The sequence below is a fragment of the Euprymna scolopes genome, chromosome 30 (genome assembly GCF_053919585.1).
Source record: "Euprymna scolopes isolate OS-2025 chromosome 30, ASM5391958v1, whole genome shotgun sequence".
In the NCBI taxonomy this organism is placed as follows: domain Eukaryota; kingdom Metazoa; phylum Mollusca; class Cephalopoda; order Sepiida; family Sepiolidae; genus Euprymna; species Euprymna scolopes.
The window spans coordinates 101,907,738-101,926,126 of record NC_136511.1 but is presented as its reverse complement, the minus strand read 5'-3'; the positions used below and the strand labels follow the sequence as shown (position 1 = coordinate 101,926,126).

The 18,389-nt window shown below is 31.9% G+C and overlaps 1 protein-coding gene across 4 annotated transcripts in view; it reads right to left on the bottom strand.

The window, feature by feature from the left end:
* The window catches only part of LOC145254915 (fatty acid synthase-like), a 158,325-nt gene that overhangs the window by 87,846 nt on the left and 52,090 nt on the right, over window positions 1-18,389 (bottom strand). For all 4 annotated transcript variants that reach the window (XM_080113874.1, XM_080113875.1, XM_080113877.1 and 1 more), the window contains exon 2: window positions 4,689-4,924. In XM_080113874.1, the coding sequence (XP_079970000.1) occupies window positions 4,689-4,908 (220 nt within the window). In that variant the 5' untranslated portion in view covers window positions 4,909-4,924. The remainder of the gene's footprint in view (window positions 1-4,688; window positions 4,925-18,389) is intronic.

Genomic DNA, 18,389 nt, shown 5'->3' with positions numbered 1-18,389 from the left:
CCAGCTTGCCACAAATCTTTAAAAAAGTGTTTTCAAACTTCGTGAAACTTGACAGATAAAAATATGATCCAAGTACCTCTTAGCCTTTTCTTCCAGATGAAAACTGATTAAAAAGTTTTCCATATATCTGAATACCCTATATACCAAATTTCAAGTCTGTAGATAAAAAAATTTGGAGTTGTCCTTGCACACACACACACACTTTTCTAGATATATAGAAAAGTCAATATTTATCAAGACGTATAGGCCTTTCAAAGAAAAAGGTTAAGTTTGTCAATAGGATAGTGGAACAGCCACATTGGCAACTGAAGTAGCATCGCTATAAACAACCTCACCTCAAAGAAGCAAGAGTTATGCTTTCTCTACCAGCGTGAAAAATCCAGAAGATGCAAGAGATGTGGCATGTATTATGGAGCATGATGCGCTAAGTCACGTGAAGTGATGAGAGATACAGAACATAAATGGAACAACTCTAAAGTAAAGGAGTCGGTATTTTACTCACGCTGATTGAGCAAACCTCCATCAGCAAAAGATGCTCCTGCATATGATACAAAATTAATCAAGGAAAAGTCCTTGTAAAGAGTTCCAGTGCTGTGAGCCATAATTCTCCAAACTCTACAGAACCAATTTTAGCTATAAATAATTAAATGCAAATGGCAGGCAAAACCTTTAACTGATTCATGAATTTCAAAGCTTCTTACCTGATCAGTGTACAAACAATTGAAACGGAGTACGGTGTTGACAATGTTAAGTGTGTTTTACAAGTTTGAGGTGGTGCTCTTTCACTATACCAACAGCTAAGCTGTGATCAGAGGGAGCCTTTAAAGCAGGTAAAACAAGCCCTCATGGCTTTCGTGCTGAACTCTTGTTGCATTTGACAAGTTTGTCTCCGCTTGCACCCCGGGAAGATGAATGTTTGGGTGACCTACAGGACTCAGCACATCTAATTGAAGAATATTCCCTGACAGATGGCTCTGTTACACTTTCGTGTCAGGACTGCTTCCATTTAGTTTAATTCTTTTAATTACTTTTATTTTTCTCGTGTATTAGGTTTATAATCATGTATAACAGGTTTATTTTGTCTATAGAAATGTCTTGCTATTTCAATTCAAGTTTTGGGGGCGCTTAAAGTTTAGTTTCAAAGCTCTTATTCAAACAATTTACAGATTGTCTAAATTTCTTTCTACTCTCCACTTGATTCGTAAGCAGTTTTCTGTAAGCTCCCAATAATGGGTTGCTAGCACTGTTTTTATTTAGTGTTTTTGTTAAAGTGTATGCATTTAAGGTTATATTTGATTTTATAATCTAGGGAGATTATTTGTACTTTCTTGGGCAAATATTATGGGTTGCTAAATAATGCTTTTGGTTAGGCAATTACCGCTTTTCACTTATTTTGTTGGTTGCCATTGGGTTATTTTTATTTCCAGTGGTTATATTTTGTTTTTAGTGTTAATTTTTATTGTTGCTATATTGGTCAATTTTTTTAGCATTTTGTTGTATTTTTATTATTTCTTAATTTTTGCAGCAACTGTGGGTCAGTTTAAGGTTATTTTTATTGAATATTTTGTGCATGGGATTGGTTAGGTTTTTTTTTTTTTTTTTTTTTTTTTTTTTTTTTTTTTTTTTTTAAAGATTTAGGAATTCCTTGTAATTTAGTTTTTAGCATCATATTACAGAGCGGTGTATACCAGATTATATTTTTATTTTACAATTGTTCTGTTGCTTACATTTAATTGTGATATGATACCTACTATTTTTAAGAGCTATGTTATAAATCTTGTTTGACTAAAATAAGTTTCCATTGCTAGAGTCCTTGCTAAGCCTACCTTCGATAGAATTAGAAATCGGTTTCAGGATTGATGAGGGTGAGGGGGGAAAGGACTTTAGGTTTACAAATATTGGAGTTTAAATAGCTTGTATTTTCATTCGAGTTTTAAGTGATATCCAAGAGTTATTTTTAGGTTAGCCAATAGGATGACTCTTTGGCCTAATTTTTTCATTTCCATATGTATAACTTTCTGGAAATTTTCTTCCTTCACCCATAAAGCTAATCCATCATCTCCACATTGGCAGACATCCATATTATGAAATATATTTGACAAGACAAAGACTAATGGTGCCTCACCTACAAATTAATCACAAAACGGAATAGTGTGTTTCAGAAGTTTTTGAGATGAGGACTAATAATGGCCAATGGCATAATGGATAAAGTGCTAAGTATCAAATTCTAAGTGACATTCTTACGGGGGTTAAATCTTCAGTGTGGGCAATATTAATATGAGGGCAAATTATTTAAGAACTCTACCTAGTCATGGCTGATAGAATGAGAACAAGGTGCTGCTGCTATGGATTAAAAGGTTCCATTCAAAATTTTGTACAGATTGCAGAGTTCAACAAGATATACCTGAAGGTCAGATTACATTGGCCAAGAATAACAGTCAAAATAAGAATAACAGTCAAAATAAGAATAACAGTCAAAATAAGAATAACAGTCGTCCAAATACTAATTTATATATGGGATACCCAACACTGCTAGCGTCCTCCTGGATTTATTCTCATAACATTTTTTAAGTCAGTTTTTAAATCGATATAATTAATTACTTAAGATTTCCACCCAGTCATTGCCAATAGAATGAGAGCAAGATACTCCTATAGATTAAATAATGAGTTCCGTTTGAAATTCTGTACAAATTCCAGAGTCTGATAAAGATCTGATACACCTGAAGATCAGAGATTACATCAGCCAAAATGTTATGAGAACAATTAAAATAAAAATAAACCATTTTCTGTATTTCCATTATTTGAAGTGGTCATTCACCTCAAATGTTTTGATCAAAACTGACAGTTGTAATGCACTCTCCAGGAGTTGAGTTAGGATTGAAATATTACCAGTTCAGACAGCTAACAAATCCCCATTAATAAAGTATTCTTACATAAATAAAAATTAAGAGTTCTATTACTTTGTCATCTAATTTATATAGGTGTTAGTGGTATGTGTACACACACAAAATAGATACTAAAAAAAGTAAAGGATTTGGTTGGCCAAAAGCTTACATTTTTTTTTAAATCCGTTTAGACTAATTGTTGTTCAATCTTTCCCTCTCTTGCAGAGATCATTTGTCTCCTAACAACCAGCCTCTCACAAATATCCACTCTTCACCAGAAATCAGATATGTCTCAGTTAATGCCCACTAAACTAAATATATCAGTCTTTCGCATCCTTCTGAACTCTTGACCACCATCCCTTCAACTGGTCATGACAATAAAAAGTCATTTCACAGTCCATGCATTCTCTATAATGAATTTACCTTGTCAATTCATGCTCATTTCTACTGCGTATAAGCACTTACCACACACATGGTTTGGTTGGTTGTTTTACGACATATCAAACCTTTTCAGGTTATTTAATGCCGAATCCAAAGATTCGGAAGAAAACTTAATAGAATATATTTTTTTTCAAGTCATTTTCTATTTAACCCATAGTTGGGACCCTATCAGGTACTACCGCTCCACGTCAGAGTGAACTTGGGAGCAATGGCAATTAAAGGGTGGCTCCACACTCCCAAAGCCTACAAGCTGGGGCCTTACCATTGGATATAGTTTAAGGTCATATCCAGGACCCACTCATGATAGTAATTACATCTGTAATGATAATCCCTTTAAGCTTGATCCCTTGGTAACTGTTTTTGAATTTATCCAGATTTGATTATTGGCTGGCACAAAGCCACAATTCAATTTATATACATTAAAAAAAAAAAATATTGTATACATGAGACTTGTCAAGCATGCATGTTGTTGGGTTGCCATGAACAATCTCTACATCCGAGCTAAACCTTTGAAATTCAGGATTTCATCTAAGAGACTCGGTTGTTGGCTACTTTCCAGAGTCTCTTATAACTATCGCCATGATCATTCCCTCTCTGGCTGTTGAGATTTTCATCTCTGGAATATATCTACTCTTACAGAAATCAGACTTCAATTTTTTCCTCAGCTAACTTCAACTAAAAACTAAGTACATCAGACTTCTCCCGCATCCTTCCAAATTCTATATTTTACTTTCCCTCGCTCCCACATTGTCTATGGCGTCATTTTGTATTTCAAGGGATCAGTCAGTTTTATTTTATTCATTTTCTAGCTAACCTCATGGTAGTCAGAAAACATCCGTGAACTACTATGACTGGGTGACGATTAACATGTCTACAGATTCCTATTTACCTACCTTCTCCAAAAACGCAAAATTGCACAAGACTTTTTTAATGTGGTGAAACTCAAACTCCTAAGGAGTACTCTGGATTGGAAAAAAAAAAAAATTATCCAAGTCTAAGGGTCCCTCCTTTCTTGATTAAAGACAGAATAAGCTAAGTGTAGGCTTGTTTATATATTTTATTTTGCAAACAGATGTTAACAAAATTAGACAACTTTATTCCTAGCCAAAAGGCCAAGGAAGACAATCTACATATGTTCCTCCCCACGAGGATAGAGTTAGACACCAGGTTCGTTTTTTAATTTGGAGAAAAACAAAAATAAAAATTGTCGTGAAGGAGGTCTCCAATGAGAACAAATTTAAGTATAGCATTAGAACAGATACTACATTATGATCTTGGCCCAACGGTCAAGAATGTTAGTTTAGCCACGCAATTACACTAAATTCTATTAAAAGCAAAAATATTTTCCAGATGTGTACTTACCAACAGTCCAACGTCGATCATCTTCAGTGACCATGTCAACTCCTTGAATAAGGTTCTCCCGGAACTCTTCAATGTTCGCGGATTCTGGTAAGCGTCCAGAAATGCCAGATATGACCACTTCATCACAGCAGTAGTTTATGGGAATTCTAGCCCTGGGGCTGTCCTCTGCAGCTGTTTCCCCCTCCCCTAATGTGGGGTTATCACACATTCGGGCTGGCATATTACCAACTTGGAAACTGAAAAGGAGAAAAAAAAAATGTACAAGAAATTAAAATTTATAACAAGATGTCGGTCGAAACACTCTTTAAATGTGAAGGACTTTTTTTTAAAGATGCAAATAGATAATTTTTATTATTTAGGTATTTCAGATAACTTATAATGGATAAAATGCTAAGTAATAATCGGTTGCGAGTCTTCCGGGGGTTTGAAGACTCCGTTATCAGTAAAGGTAATACCAATATAAGTTAGAATTACTTAAGACTTCTACATGGTCATGGCCGACAGAACAAGACAAATCTACCCTTGTGGTATGGATCCTGTTTGAAAGTTCGTAAGGATTCAGGTTGACAGGATAAACCTAAAGCTCAGAGGTTACTGTGATGAAATGTTTTTCACCACTTGTAGCCAGTGAGCGCAGAAGAGACTTCCCACAAATTTTTCAAAGAAGTTTGCTTAACATGCAAGATCCAGTTAGGAGGGAGAAAAAAAAAAAAAAAAGAAAAAAAAAAAAAGCTGAGCAGACAAGCCCCCCCCCCCCCATGACTGAAAAATTTACTTTCACCATAACTAATGTTCGTACAAATTTGTAAAAAAAAAAATCCAAGCAAACAAACGCGAGCAAATTATTAGGTCCAATCCCTCCTTTGTCAGGGGGACCATAAAACAAAAAATAGTGGCTGCTGGATCTGACGGGTCTTGTGAAGTAACGTGTAATCTTGTTACTCTTATGCAAACAAGATGCTGGACTGGATAAAAACCCAGTTTTCAGCAAAGGGATGTGATTTTGTGAATCATGAATCTGAATTGTAACATGTATACATAGAGTACCAAGGTGTGACAATTATAACATTAAAAACCAAAACTAGCAAAATATTGAGAATAACATCTAAGAGTAATTTAAATTATCTAAATAGGTTTCAAAATTGAGTGAAAAAAATGTTTATAAATTTAACTTACAATAGCTGCTTTTATTATCTTTATTATATTCAGAATGTTCTTAGTCCCCACATTCTGCTTTAAAAAAGCATAATTACAATTTTTGAAAACCAAACTGCTTAAAAAAAAAGGCTATATTTGCAAAATTTGGCTTTAAGAAACTAAATTAGCAACCTTTGAGAAGAATGAAAGTGACCTCTCTTTCATGTAGCCTCGTTTTCAAATATTATATATGATCATTGTAATAGTACGATAAACTTAGTAATTTCGACGTGTAAAAGTTTTTCAATTAAGTCAGCAAAACATAAGGCAACATTCGAAAGAAACAGGGCAAAAAAAAAAAAATCTGCCAAGATGCTTGACTGAAAGATAGGAACTGTCATCTAAGCTTCAGCCTCTCTCCCATCAACGAAATGTCGCATCCCTCTGCCTGTTCTACAAGTAATGGTGAATGCTCTGATGAACTGTAAGCACTCTTACCCCCTTGACGTACATACCCCCAATAAACCCGACAAGCAGCTAAATCTCACTACTTCACAGTAGAGATCCCTAGATGTAAGAGAGTCTTCTACTCCAGTAGTTTCTTCCCCAGAACCGCTAGATTTTGGAATTCCTTTTCGGGTTCCTGCTTCCAACTGTGACATGAACAGACATCTTACTGCCCAACTCCCTACATTGACCCCTGTAGATTATATCCCTGATAGTAGCCCCTACATAAGTGGCAATGTGCCTTGTTTGGGGGGAAAATGTAATATATATAAAAAAAAAAAAAAAAAAAATTAGAGATTGCCTCTTCCAATGTGATTTTACTTGTACGTATTTAACTATGTAGGTCAATATTACTTTAAATTTACTAATACTTAATCTCATTTGGGTCGGTTCTATATAATACAGTGGACATCATCTATAATATAAATCTCACCTGTGTTTAAAATGTATGTATGTAGGTCTCACAAAAACTTTCGATGAGGCGACAGATTTTCACGAGATCAGTATCATTTTGAAGTTCGACCCTTCGGACGACAAATATTGAAAAATTGACCAAAAACAATTCCTTCGCCCTCAACTGGGCACTTTTGTACAAGGCGGGTTGCTTTTTTTCGCCAATATTTTCAAAAGTTAGCGCCTCTTTTCAATTGTCTAGATTTGCTAAACACACCTACAAACACCCGGGCAACACAGGACACCCAAGTTAATTTTAATAGAAATCTTAAACTCATTTGCTGCATGTTTATTGGTTTTATACTATTTTTTTTTTTTTTGCACTATCCAGAAAAATACCAGCTTTAAGCAAAATATATTTGTTGATTAAATTCTTATTCCGTAGAATTTCCATGGGTCCTGCTAGTTTATATTAAATTTGTATGTAAACAAAATTTAATCTTATTTTTATTTGCATGATTATATTCAAGATTATTTAAACTATGCAACTATTTTGATGTTTCATTACACCGTTTTCAAATGTGTCTAGTTTTTAAATGCTTATTAAAACTTAATCCACTTTGAAAAATCGTTCTATCTCAAAAGGTTATTCTTTACTTTAGTATGTAATGTATGGAATTTGAAATTAATTTTCAAATTAAAAAATTTTATTTGGATTATTCAAACTATGGTTCTCATTTTGAGTGTTATTCTTGCATTTTCTGTCAATGTAACTTCCAACTATTTAATCCATGGAAGTGGCATGTTCTTGTTCTGTCAGCCATGACCAGGTAGAAATTTGCAGCAATTTGCGATTGTATTCTTAGTGTCATCAACACTGAGGATTTAACCTTCAACCTACAGAAAAGTATTCTGGAATTAAATTTTTTTTACTTTATCAGTTACACTACAGATCCGTGCAATTCAAGAATTAATCAATCTTCATCTCAAATCAGGAAACAAAAAAATGCAAAATTGAAAAGGGTTGAAATAAAATAAATTCAATACATAAATATAACTATCATAACTTGAAGACTACATTGGAGTTTATGTAAAAGAAATATCAATGAACTCTGGAAAAAAAAAAAAAAGTATTTTCATGCAAATATGTGAAAATTCCAATTTGGAATAAAATTATGAATTCTATATTACTTCAAAAATTATGTTCATTTAAAGAACAATCATAAAAAAAAAGATTAACTTACAAACTAATTTACAGAAGGTTTACACAGGAAAACATTTAAAATTATATCTACTTTGTTTCATGCTAGCCACATGTGATCCTCCTGATTCGAATATTTCAGGAAAAAAAAAAAAAAAATTGTCAAATACCACACAGGATTTTTCCGGTAATACCATCTCACGGGGAAAGGAAAAAAACAAAACAAAAAAAAAACTAACAGATTCCATGCCTGATGAAAGTGTATATCATCAAACTCCCAAGTTATTAATTTTTAAATACATTAGTCTATTTTAAAAAAAAAATTTACATTGTATTGATTTAACTTAAAAATTCAAATTCACAACTTCTACACAGGAAAAATATATAATACATTATTATATAAAGCAGGGTCTCCTCTAATAACTGGGAGTAACCTTTATCCGCTTATCTAACGGTATCCATATCAAAAAGAAACCCTGTTTTTTAGTTTCCATTTTCTCCAGCAAAATGTGTAGTAAAAATTAAAAAGAAATTATGTAAACATACGTCCGCTTTCCCATGATTGTCATTAATAGTAGCAAAAGCAGAGTATCAGCTATTTTTCTGTACCTCCGCTCCTTTCTAGATAAAGATTTAGAATTTCATCCTTTATTTTGAAAAGGAAATTCTCAAATGAAGGTCCCATTCCATAATCGGTCACAGGTCATGTACTGAACGTCAGAAAAGATCTCACAGTATCTTCAACCAACTGATGAAAGAATGAAAACATCTTGACTATAACAGAAGCATACAAGTTATACAAGTTATACAAGACAAAACTCAAAATCTTTCATGCATTCACTAAATTAAATATATTGTATATTAACAAATTTGAAATTTAGTATTTTTGTTTATTTAAAAAGAATAAACATGTCAAACTTTAAAATTAACTGAATTTTTATATAGCAAAATTTCAAGATTTTTATGTCAACCCCCCCCCCCTTTTTTTTTTTTTTTTTTTTTTTTAATTCCGCCTACGAAAATTAGTCAATGATTATCTTTAGGGGTAATTATTTATTTTTAAGTTTGGTAAGGTCTACATTTTTCTCACCTACTGCCAAATTGCATTTCAATATTTATGTTAAAAATGGGGTTTTATGGCCGTACTAATAAAAGAAAAAAAGCTTAATTTGTGTAGTGTCAAGTCATAAGTTTCAAAGTGTTAGCTGCTAAAAAAAAAAAAAAAAAAAACTTTGAACATTCAAAATGGCTCTTCTGTATTGTTTCAGCACAAATTGTGAGAGCATGTGATTTTCTTCAATGAAATAAATGAGGCATTTTTGGCATTATATATCTATAAAAATTTTCACTGATTAGAAGCTTTTGCTAAAGTTGGCCTTTTGTTCAGGTCACAAAAGGTAATGTCCAACTAAATTTGAATGGCGATAACTCCATTGCTAATTGAGATACAGACATCTTTTTTTTAAATCTTGCTATACACTATATCCATACCTAGTTTGTTTTATTTTTGTATATAAGAAAATTATAAAAATCAATTTGGGATAATGTATCATGCCTTAACTTGAAACTTTCTCACCTCACTTAGTAAATTGGCTCTGAAAGAGTAAGATATGTGTCGACCCCCAATGCTTAGGTGTGCCATGATTTTCTTCATTTTCCATTCTGCCTGTTGGCAATTGCCGAAGCTGCGAACACTTGTGAACAAGTACAGAAAATAAAATGCAAACTCACAAGAGAAATTCTGACAGATTGGTTGTACTTTAAATGTACATGACCATTAAACACTAACGTCCACACTTTCAAGTCTCAGTATAATAACCAAAACCCAATTGAGATAATTTGTCAAGACCATCCCTATCGTTCAGTTAAAGTCATCTAATCTCTGATCTGCTAAACTCTGCCAGATTCGTTCAGAACCACACTTGTCAGTTATTACAAACTGAAAGCCGTTTTAAACTGACTCAATTTTTAAATATATTTTCAGGATCAGAAATCCTATGTCCGATCTTTTGTCTTAGTCTAAATGGAACAATTCTCCTTTTAGCCATCCTACTTTTGATATTCATCCTATCACTTTTGTGAATAATTTCTTGATCATTTTATGAATCACTTTCTAATGCTGCCCAGATCATAACTCTGAAAGGTGTGTGTGTTTGTGTTGGGCGGGGGCGCGGGGGGGGGCCTATAGTATCAGAAGTCCAAGAACCTATATCACCAATCTTCTGGTTTACTTCTTTATGCATTCTACTACCATTCCCTCCAGAGATACTAGATGAACAACTGATTGGTTCATGTTTTTGTACGTTTTCAGAGTTAATTTACATATTGGAGATGTGAAATCTGGCTATTTTGGTACATTTCAAATTTTACATATTTTTCATTCAATTTGTGATAGTGCTTAATGACCCGATACTTAAGTATTGTAACCCCCCCCCCCATTTCTAAAGCTACAAATTGTCGGTGGGGGGGGGTTTAATCTTCGATGATAAGTACAACTTTAGTCTACTTTAGATTATTTCGAGTGTAAAAGTGATCTACTTATCTATATCCATACACTAGCAGGCCACCCGGCGTTGCCCAGTCATAAAATACAAATTAATATATTTTAATTTTTGCAGATTTCATATTATAGAGCCAATACTATTATATTGTACCCAATATATAGTAGCGATTTCAAAAGATTGCTCTCTTTCTCATATATAAACCTGGGTGCCATCAGCTAGAATCAAAATCAAAATAAATAGTTCTCCAATCTTATTTGTTACCAGCTGAGCCACCAACAGATGGATATCAAAACTAAAAATCAACATAAATATATATTTGCGCATGCATAGAGAAGCACTTAAAGTCAACACCTGCCAAAGTTTCAATTTCGACCCCTTTCTTAGCAGCCATTTTTATCAGCAAAAAATAAAATTTCATAGGTCCAAATTCCCTACATATCGTTTCTAGTCTGCAGACCAAAAATTGATAAATTTGGTAAAAACTGCTCCTCAGACACATACGAATCCTCCAATCCAAAACAGCAATATGCATTTGTAAAAAATGTTCCATCCCCTAAAATCTACCAAATATATAAGGAAAAGCAAAAACGGATCTATTTCCATAAGATGCATCCCCACAAATCCTTTTTATTTGCTTTGCAGATTTATTTTTTCAAATTTTAGACTTTTTACTCTGGCAAAAGATAAGTTCGGTGGCTTTACAGTATATCAACCCTTTTCAAGTTATTTAATTCTAAATCCAATCATTTTCATGAAGTTTTTATATTTTAAATTTTTTATATTCAAATATAAAATTGACCCTCAAACCACCGCTTTCCACCATATTTTGAAGGTTAATTATTGGTTATAAATGAGGGTGGAATAGAAATATTAATCATTGGTGTAAGAACTAAAGACAAAAAAAATAAAAAAATTTTAAATTAAAAAAAATGTAAGAGAAAAAAAAAATGTAGGAGAAAAAAAAAATGTAGGAGAAAAAAAAAATGTAGGAGAAAAAAAAAATGTAGGAGAAAAAAAAAATGTAGGAGAAAAAAAAAATGTAGGAGAAAAAAAAAATGTAGGAGAAAAAAAAAATGTAGGAGAAAAAAAAAATGTAGGAGAAAAAAAAAATGTAGGAGAAAAAAAAAATGTAGGAGAAAAAAAAAATGTAGGAGAAAAAAAAAATGTAGGAGAAAAAAAAAATGTAGGAGAAAAAAAAAATGTAGGAGAAAAAAAAAATGTAGGAGAAAAAAAAAATGTAGGAGAAAAAAAAAATGTAGGAGAAAAAAAAAATGTAGGAGAAAAAAAAAATGTAGGAGAAAAAAAAAATGTAGGAGAAAAAAAAAATGTAGGAGAAAAAAAAAATGTAGGAGAAAAAAAAAATGTAGGAGAAAAAAAAAATGTAGGAGAAAAAAAAAATGTAGGAGAAAAAAAAAATGTAGGAGAAAAAAAAAATGTAGGAGAAAAAAAAAATGTAGGAGAAAAAAAAAATGTAGGAGAAAAAAAAAATGTAGGAGAAAAAAAAAATGTAAGAGAAAAAAAAAATGTAAGAGAAAAAAAAAAATGTAAGAGAAAAAAAAAATGTAAGAGAAAAAAAAAATGTAAGAGAAAAAAAAAATGTAAGAGAAAAAAAAAATGTGAGAAAAAAAAAATGTGAGAAAAAAAAAATGTGAGAAAAAAAAATGTGAGAAAAAAAAATGTGAGAAAAAAAAATGTGAGAAAAAAAAATGTAAGAGAAAAAAAAAATGTAAGAGAAAAAAAAAATGTAAGAGAAAAAAAAATGTAAGAGAAAAAAAAATGTAAGAGAAAAAAAAATGTAAGAGAAAAAAAAATGTAAGAGAAAAAAAAATGTAAGAGAAAAAAAAAATGTAAGAGAAAAAAAAAATGTAAGAGAAAAAAAAAATGTAAGAGAAAAAAAAATGTAAGAGAAAAAAAAAATGTAAGAGAAAAAAAAAATGTAAGAGAAAAAAAAATGTAAGAGAAAAAAAAAATGTAAGAGAAAATGTTTGCACCATCACGTGAGTTTTAAAACAGTTTTGTTCATTTAAAATTATATATATATATATATATAAGAAGTTTCTATGAAATTTACAAAATTTTAATAGAGAAATATGATCATAAAAATATTTATTCAATTAAACTATCAGATTTAATTAAAGTCAATAAATAGTTACATCCCCCCCCCCGGCTTTAAATAGAAGTTCCAAAGTAAACTTTATTAGGGTATGGTTTGATCAAAAATCGATTAAAATTGTTATAAACCAAAAGACCAACAAACACAACAAGCAGGTGAATGAGTGGGCAAGAGTGATTTTTTTGCCTTAAATCAATTGATCAATTTAAATCGTCCAAGGCAGATCGTGTCGTTGGCAAATGACAGATTTCATTCCCAGAAAGAAAATGGGCCCAGCTCACTTTCAAATTTAGTTAAAATAGCAAATAGAGAAAGGGTCTGATTAAATTATAAATGCAGAGAAAAAGGAAAAAACAATGCATTCTGGTAGATTTTGAAAAAAATCAAAAAGACTTTTGTATTTCGATTTCACACAGCCATTTCGTTGACCTTGAAATCCGAAAATGAGAAGTAGAGATGCAGTCGAATTTGCAATACTACCCCTCCTCAGGGGATGAAGGTATTAAATCAAAATGGAAGAGTGCTTTTATCCATAAAGAGGAGAAAGAGCAATCAGACAACATCCTCACCAGAAAGTGGTGTTGCAGGCGTACATTTATTGGGAAGGATGAGTGGAGACAAATCATCTTTAGTAAAACAAGCGGAGACAAGCATCGATATACAGATAAAACACGGACATAATTAGTTCAGTGCTCATTATCAAAATTGAGTTTTAAGAATAGTTTAGATCGATAAGTTTCAATCCGAGAAACTAGCAGTTCAACAATTGCAAACAGAAAATCAATAACCCTTGTAAAGGGTATAAGTCATTTCAGGTCTTTCTCCGGAATACTCAAGAGTTTAAAATTCTTTAAAAGTTGTTAAAATCCAAAGATTTTTTTTCAGACTTAGGAATAAAAAAAAAAAAAAATTTTTTTAAATACGAGTCAAATAAAATGTTCTCTTCATGCAACTGAAAAATGTTTACTTTTAAAATCATAATTAAAACTTTAATAGTAAACGGTTACAAGTATTTATTTAAGGGGATTTTTTTTTTTGTCGACTTCTATTTTAAAGAAAATAACAAAATGCCAGTCAATTTCAATTAAAATCGGTTGTTTCTTGTTCTTGAGATAAGAATCCCAGATTGCTAGAATGATGCGCCTAAATACATAAATCACCAGAAGTCATTTTTCATTGATGAAACTGTTCGAATAAAATTGAATTTTCTAAATGAAAATTACTCCAGACAACGCATGAAGCCACTTGACAGACACGTGTGTGCATATGAGTGGTCTCAGCAATAACAAGTGCAGGTTCTGCTACACAAAAGTAGAGAATGTGAGCTACCTGACATCCAGTTAAAGTCCTGTTGGGGAACGGCTATTATACGACACAATGAAGTGCGTAAATATCTCCACTGGAAAATCTGGAAAAACTTTAATATCTCATGTAGTAGCGAGTCTTGGGAACATGTTTACCAGAAACAACAGTTGGAAATAAGTCATACACCATCCATTATGACTACGAAATTCCTACAGCTACATACATAGAAAAATGGGGCTATTAAACCTGACAGTGATATGGGACAAGGAGAAAGTGGCAACGCTAGTTGAAGTAAGCGTCCCTAATGATGCTGGCCTTAATAGAGCAGAGAGGGAGAAAATAAAATACCAAGGACTTATGTAGATGAAAAGAAACTGGAATCTTAAGGTATCAATCATACAAGTCAATAAAGGAGCAACCGGGCTAATGAAAAAGAACTTCAAAAACTATCTGGCTAATATACCCGGTGAACCAAGTGCAAAAGAAATACAATACCACTTAAAGAGGCGGTTAGAATTTTAAAAAGATCTTTCGGTTGGAGTAACTAAACTAAAGAGATATGTATATATATGTGTGCACACAGACAGCAAATAGTTATCTAAGCATATTTGGTTATATACAAGTGCAGCTCTATCACCTCTCAGAAAACTACCATTAAACAAGATTTTATTCTTAACTGAAAATATAACAAACGGAAGATGGAAATTTTAGAGACCATCTATGATAGTTTTATGGCATAGTAACCCTTTTTATGTTAATGCTACATCCGGTCATTTTGATAAAAAAAAAAAATCATTTTATGCTTAAAGTTCTTTATACTCCAATAGTGCTTGGTTTAGTTTTATAGAGAAAAATTGTTTTTTGGTTTGCAGAATAAGGAAAAACATTTGGTGTATTTTAGGTTAGGAAACTAGTTATCTTTAACAGCCCGATCTGGTAGGTACCAATATGAGCCATCTTTATCAAAATTTTTTTACAAATTCATTGAATATCAAGTTGGGTAGGTATTTACACTATTCACCTAAATTAAAAAGGTATTTCTTGTTTAAAATATTAATCAGCATAAAAAAAAAGTATTAATTGTTTATTTGGATAATTTAAACAAAAAATGGGATGCTGAAAATGTACACAGTAAAACAATATTTTGTCGCATTGATTATTTATAACGCAAATTAAAAACATTTACAAATAAATAATCACCATGACAATAAAATTTTTACAGTATACGTTTTCAGCGTCCCAATTGTTTTTTGCGTTTAAATTAAAATATCAAAATTTGAATTTAACTAAGTATTATGGTATCTGTTCAGTGCACATTTACCTATAAGTATGGCAAACCACTTATTCAATGGCTGTAAGTTTTGTTTTTTCTTCAAAAATAAACAATTATAAACAGAACGACTCCTAGAAACCTATATTCTTTTTCATTTTAATACACTTTCATAGAAATGTTTGTTAGGTCACAAAACTATTTTCTTTACGTCACAAGAGTCACGCTCATACATTAAATTCCATAGCTAATATAACATACTGACCCAATGGGTCACGGGTAGTCATATATATATATATATATATATATCTCCATACACACTTCAACACATGGTAATGAAAACTGGAATTAATGAACAAAACAGTTGCAACAATCTATAATTAACTCTTGTTAAATATTATTGTAGGAAATACAAAAGCATTCATAGGCAAGCATTATAATACATTAAATATATTAACGTCTACAACAAAATAACAATCATATTTGTCTTCCTGTCAAAAGGTCCAACCATTTATTTTTAAAACCTTAATTGCTCACCTACATAACAAGTGGCACTTTGTGACCGTCGACCGCATTTTTTTTTTTTTTGTGCATTATCTCATGTGGATGGAGGTTGGAAATGTCCCAACCTATTTGTAAGGTTGAAGCTTTTTTTTCTTTTCACTTAACTGAAATGTCTAAATTATAACCTACAAGGGAAGAATCTATCAGGCATGTGTATGTAGTGTAAAAACGTATTAGAAGTAAAACCTGACCAATGAGAGTTGAGGACATGTGTTGCATGGAGAGAAATGATATAAAAATGTAATGGATGTGTAATGAGGTATTAAGACGGGTTTACTTAGCTCCGAGAAAGATTAAGTCTAGAGTATAGAAAGAAGCGTGCACACTTTGGTGGTCTGGCCACATTCAAAGAATGGATAATGACAAAAAACTAACTAGGAAAAGATACTGCTGTATAAGCAAAAGAAAATATCTGAAAAAGTAATGTCTACCAAGTGTGTCGATCAGACCAGAATGTGCATGCGGGTTTCCTTTCAGAGAAAAGAGGGCATTTAGATTTCTATAAAGACTAACAAGCAACTCTTGGTTAAGAAAACTAGATCCAGTTCAGATAAGTTTATAAAATATGCGAAGGTGAACAAACACCCATGATCATAATTTGGACTGGAACAGTAAATCCAGCAAACATTGATTTGGTGGCTGACCCTCACGTTTTTGGTATTCATCACTGAACCACGAATGACTGAAGAATACTGAGAACTCATTTGGAGCCATCTCAACCCACACTGCATGAACGTTGGTAAAGTTGCAGGTATTTTGTCCAAAATTCTCCCAATATCAAAAAAGCATGAAGAAAAATTTGTAGGAGTTACATACCCAAACAAAAATATATTCCAAAAATCAAGTACATTGATCAAGTCATTTTACTTTAAAAAAAAAAAAAAAAAAAAAAATTTAAGCGATTAATGAAAACTTATAGGCATTACATTAATCTTGCAAGTTTAAAATGTTGAGTTATCTCCATTTTTTTTCTTAGATGCTTTTCAAAATGGCGGACAAGACAGCCGTTTTTCATTTATTCATAAAATGAGATTTTCTTTAATAAAACTAGTTCAAATTACGTCATTTTTAGAATATGATTTTTGTTTCATCACGAGTATGTACAGATTTTTCTTTATTCTTATTTATATAGGGGAATTCTGGACAAGAACTAAGTTATGGACTTAAGGAACTGTTCTACATGTATGGGCATGAGCCCCATGAGAGGCTATGCTATAGGTTATTTGGGTGGTGGTGGTGGGTGGGGGGGAATAAAACTATCACATGACTAAGACTTCCTTTAAAGTATCTAGAGTTTTAAATATTGTCTGCAAAGCAACAGATTTATCTGTTTGAATTAGACCATCAATTCACCGTAGATGTGTTAGGCAAACAGTAAGACAGATGCCAAGTTTATCCCCAGCCCCAAGGATAAAGTATGTCATTTAATAACAGTACTACCTATAAAAACAGACTCACTACCACAAAAATCATGTTACACTTAACGTTTAGATAATTGGAATCCGCAATTGAAAACTTTGTATCAGAAAAATCCTTATTCAATTTCAGATTCCCACAATGATTTTTTTCAAATTTTTTCTTTAACTCTTTATGATCTGGTTGAACTAATTCGTTCAGTCGTAAATAAATAACAGCATAAAGTGGGAATTAATTCAAACACATCTTGTACATATTAGTTCAGTATCTGGGTAGATGCCAGATACCTCCAGATTTCAACTATCCATTGCTTACATTCAGTATGCTGCCATCTGTTTCAGAGTGGAGGATTTTGTTTATTAAACACTTCAAGCACTATGGATAAAAATCAAGGCAAGTTTATGAAATACAAAAATTCTCAGTGGTAGTTAAATTATTGAACTTCATAATTTTTTCAGTTTGAAGACGATTATAGGATCATTACTCTTTAAACTAAAACTAATATTTTTTTAATCATCTACATCACAATTCAGATCATAAAAGGTTAAACTTATCTTACATTGCTGGTATTAATGATAAATATTCGTTTTTAAACAACCAATGATACTAAACTCTAGATCATACTATCAAAATACAATGTAAATGTATTATAGTGTTAAAGAAAAACAAGTCTGCATAAATTTGCCTAATAACCTTTAAATAAATGCAGTTGATTTACAAGATTATGAAAAATGTTTAAAAATTAAAACTTATCAAGAAAAATAATGACTAGCCTTGATAACTTAAAAGCAAAACTTTTTCTTCAATTTTTCTTTTCTTACAGTGGAACTTTTGTTTGGTCTTAAGCATTGGCAAATGACCTTACAAGAGGTTACCAAAAAGTATAAAAACTAGCATTGAATTGTTGATTTTTTTTAGATATGACTTTGGAATATTTATTAGAATCGTCTCATCACTAATGTGTGCGTGTGCATGTGTGCCAACTATCAACTAAATGGTTATAGCTTCTGGCTCATTAGTCTAGCCACACTGAAGGACTGAAAGTCTGGATGACTATAAACCTCTCTTGAGTAGAACACTTTCATGAAAATATTCCCTGGTATTTATCTAGCATAATACAAAGCACTTTGTAAATAAAAAGAATGAAGCACTGTACATGTTTATATAAAAAGCATGATTTACAAGCGCCAATCCCATGGCTTGGGGGTAGAACTGCTAACTATCAGTTAAGCAGTAATAGCTATGATCCCTGATTCGAGATGGGTACTAGTCTAACCACACTGAAGAGTTG